The sequence below is a fragment of the Meleagris gallopavo genome, unplaced genomic scaffold, assembly GCF_000146605.3.
Source record: "Meleagris gallopavo isolate NT-WF06-2002-E0010 breed Aviagen turkey brand Nicholas breeding stock unplaced genomic scaffold, Turkey_5.1 ChrUn_random_7180001956575, whole genome shotgun sequence".
Lineage (NCBI taxonomy): Eukaryota > Metazoa > Chordata > Aves > Galliformes > Phasianidae > Meleagris > Meleagris gallopavo.
In genome coordinates, this window is record NW_011217094.1 from 1 (window position 1) to 3,397 (window position 3,397).

General features: G+C 55.3%; 1 protein-coding gene across 1 annotated transcript; it reads right to left on the reverse strand.

The window, feature by feature from the left end:
* Positions 1 to 8: 8 nt before the first annotated feature.
* METTL3 (methyltransferase like 3) lies at positions 9 to 3,250 on the reverse strand. The gene is made up of 4 exons (XM_010728272.3): positions 2,958 to 3,250; positions 1,940 to 2,127; positions 720 to 758; positions 9 to 633 (listed from the first exon to the last, which is right to left on the reverse strand). The coding sequence occupies exons 1-4, from the start codon at positions 3,102 to 3,104 to the stop codon at positions 513 to 515; spliced, it is 495 nt and encodes a 164-aa protein (XP_010726574.1). The 5' UTR covers positions 3,105 to 3,250; the 3' UTR covers positions 9 to 512.
* Between the last annotated feature and the right edge of the window lie 147 nt (positions 3,251 to 3,397).

Below are 3,397 nucleotides of genomic sequence, written 5' to 3' on the forward strand. Positions count from 1 at the left end.
GGGGTCTCACTGGGGTTTTGGTGTCACCTTGTTGGGTTTTTGGGGTCTCAATGGGGTTTTGGTGTCACCTTGTTGGGGTTTTGGGGTCTCAATGGAGTCACCTTGATGAGTTTTGGGGTCTCAATGGGGTTTTGGTGTCACCTTGTTGGGTTTTTGGTGTCACCTTGTTGGGTTTTGGGGTCTCACTGAGGTTTTGGGGTCACTTTTTTAGGATTTGGTGCCACCTTGTTGGGTTTTTGGGGTCTCAATGGGGTTTTGGTGTCACCTTGTTGGGTTTTTGGGGTCTCAATGGGGTTTGGTGTCACCTTGTTGGGTTTTTGGGGTCTCATTGGGGTTTTGGTGCCACCTTGTTGGGTTTTGGTTCATCTTGTTGAGTTTTGGGGGCCACTCTGTTGGGATTTCGGGGCCATCCTGTCAAATTTTGGGGTCTCGATGGGGTCGCGGTGTCACCGTTTCGACTTTTTAAAGCCTGGGGGGGCTGATTTAGGGTGGTTTTAGGGTGGATTTTGGGGTCACCCCAATACCAGGCAGTGTTCCTTGCCGTGGTTGAGCCAATGTCCCGTGCGACCGGTGCGGATGATGCGCTGCAGTTGGTTGGTCTTCACCCAGATGATTTCATCCACGCGTTCGTAGCTGGTGGGACGGACGTGGGGTGACAGTGGGGCGGTTATGGGGGGGTGACAATGGGGTGACATTGGGGTGACAGTGGGGTGACTCACCCCCAGAGGTTCAGGCATTCCCGTCCCAATTCCATGGCTCTGTGGAGAGGGGAGAATTGAGGGGTATGAGGACGTGGAGGTGACAATGGGGGGACATCAGGATGGAGGGGACAATGGGGGACATCAGGGTGGAGGGGACAATGGGGGACATCAGGATGGAGGGGACAATGGGGGACATGAGGATGGAGGGGACAATGGGGGACATCAGGATGTGGAGGGGACAATGGGGGACATCAGGATAGAGGGGACAATGGGGGACATCAGGATGTGGAGGGGACAATGGGGGACATGAGGATGGAGGGGACAATGGGGGACATCAGGGTGGAGGTGACAATGGAGGGACATGAGGACGTGGAGGTGACAATGGGGGGACAACCAAAAGGACACCAAGGAGGACAGTGAGGGGACAACCAAAGGGACATCGGGGAGGACAACGAGGGGACAAATTGAGGAGGACATCAAGGAGGATGAAGAGGGGACAACCAGAGGGGACAACTGAGGACAACGAGGGGACATGAAGGAGGACCATGAGAGGACGACCAGAGGGGACATGAAGGAGGACAGAGAGGGGACAACTGAGGAGGACATCAAGGAGGACAAAGAGGGGACAACCAGAGGGGACATCAAGGAGGACAAAGAGGGGACAACTGAGGAGGACATCAAGGAGGACAAAGAGGGGACAATTGAGGAGGACATGAAGGAGGACAAAGAGGGGACAACCAGAGGGGACATGAAGGAGGACAAAGAGGGGACAATTGAGGAGGACATGAAGGAGGACAAAGAGGGGACAACCAGAGGGGACATCAAGGAGGACAAAGAGGGGACAATTGAGGAGGACATGAAGGAGGATGAAGAGGGGACAACCAGAGGGGACAACTGAGGACAACGAGGGGACATGAAGGAGGACCATGAGAGGACAACCAGAGGGGACATCAAGGAGGACAAAGAGGGGACAATTGAGGAGGACATCAAGGAGGACAAAGAGGGGACAATTGAGGAGGACATCAAGGAGGACAAAGAGGGGACAACTGAGGAGGACATCAAGGAGGACAAAGAGGGGACAACCAGAGGGGACACAGCAGAACCTCCAGAAGAACCACCACCAACCACCGAGAGGAGACAACGGGAGAAAGGGACAACCACGGAAGGTGACAAAAAGGTTGGGGGACGGGGGGGAGGGGACCAAAAAAAACCCAGGAGGTCACGTGGTTCAGGCTCACCTTCCGGTGACCCAGAGGAAGAGGAAGCCCTCGTCCTGCAGGACTGGGATGTTGAGACGCCTCATCTCGTCGTCGGTCAGCGTGCCGTAGGGCAGCTCCATGTGGATGTCCCACGGAGGGTCGGCCATCACCACGGCGAACTTACCCAGGATGCTGACGTCCAGGTAACGGATGTCGCAGCAGATCCACTGTCACCAGGAAACCAAGGGGTCGGGGGGGGAGGGACGGGGATTGTCTTCGTTGGGTGAGGGAAGACCTCCCATGGAGGTCCGTCACCGATACGGAGGGTCCCGAGCTTTGGGGTGAAGGATAAGGGGATGGAGGAGCGCCCTTGTGGAGGTTCCTGCTTCTGGGGGTGAAGGACGTCATGATGGAGGGCCACCGTCGTGGTGGATCTGATTTGGGGTGAAGGACGTCATGATGGAGGCCCACCATCGTGGTGGATCTGATTTGGGGTGAAGGAGAACCCAATGGAGGATCTCTTACTTATGGGGGTGAAGAACGTCTTAATGGAGGTCCACCATGGTAGAAGCTCCAACTTTCCGGGTCCAAAACCACCCAAATGGAGACTTCTACCCAACGGAGGTCCGCCATGATGGAAGCTCCCAAATTTTGGGGTGAGGAACATCCTAATGGAGGCCCACCATGGCAGAAGCTCCAACTTTCCGGGTCCAAAACCACCCAAATGGAGACTCCTACCCAACGGAGGTCCTCCATGATGGAAGCTCCCAAATTTTGGGGTGAGGAACGTCCCAATGGAGGTCCATCATGGCAGAAGCTCCAACTTTCCGGGTCCAAAACCACCCAAATGGAGACTCCTACCCAACGGAGGTCCTCCATGATGGAAGCTCCCAAATTTTGGGGTGAGGAACGTCCTAATGGAGGCCCACCATGGCAGAAGCTCCAACTTTCCGGGTCCAAAACCACCCAAATGGAGACTCCTACCCAACGGAGGTCCACCATGATGGAAACTCCCAAATTTTGGGGTGAGGAACGTCCCAATGGAGGCCCACCTTACCTGGGGAGGGAACAGGCGGTCGGCCCCGGCGTCGGGCTGTGGCCTGGCCAGCTCCTGTCCGTGCTCGCGGCCCGGTGGCGCGGTGGCCTCGCCGGTGGGCTCGGTGCAAGCATCGATTTCGTAGTGGACGTATTTGCAGGTGTCCATGTGGAAGCAGGTGTTGAGGAAGGAGCAATCGCCCAGGGATTCGTCCGTGTGCTTGTTGATGATGCGACTTTTGGAGGGGGTGAAGAAAGGGGAGGAGGAAGAAAAGGGAGGGAAAGGGAAGGAGAGGATAAAGGAAAGGGGAAGGGAAGAGAAAATAAAGAGAATGGAAGGAGGAAGAAAAGAAAAAATGAAAAATGAAAAAGGGAGAAGGGAGAAGGGAAAGGAAAAGGAAAAGGGAAAAGGGAGAAAGGAAGAGGGAAAAAGGAAGAGGGAAAAAGGAAGAGGGAAAAGGA

Excerpts from the sequence above, each read along its gene's own strand:
- METTL3 (XM_010728272.3), bottom strand. The coding sequence starts at position 3,104 with ATGGACACCTGCAAATACGTCCACTACGAAATCGATGCTTGCACCGAG. Across the intron at positions 2,128-2,957 it reads ACCGCCTGTTCCCTCCCCAG|TGGATCTGCTGCGACATCCG; the intron begins GTAAGGTGGGCC and ends TCCTGGTGACAG. Across the intron at positions 634-719 it reads GAATGCCTGAACCTCTGGGG|CTACGAACGCGTGGATGAAA; the intron begins GTGAGTCACCCC and ends CCGTCCCACCAG.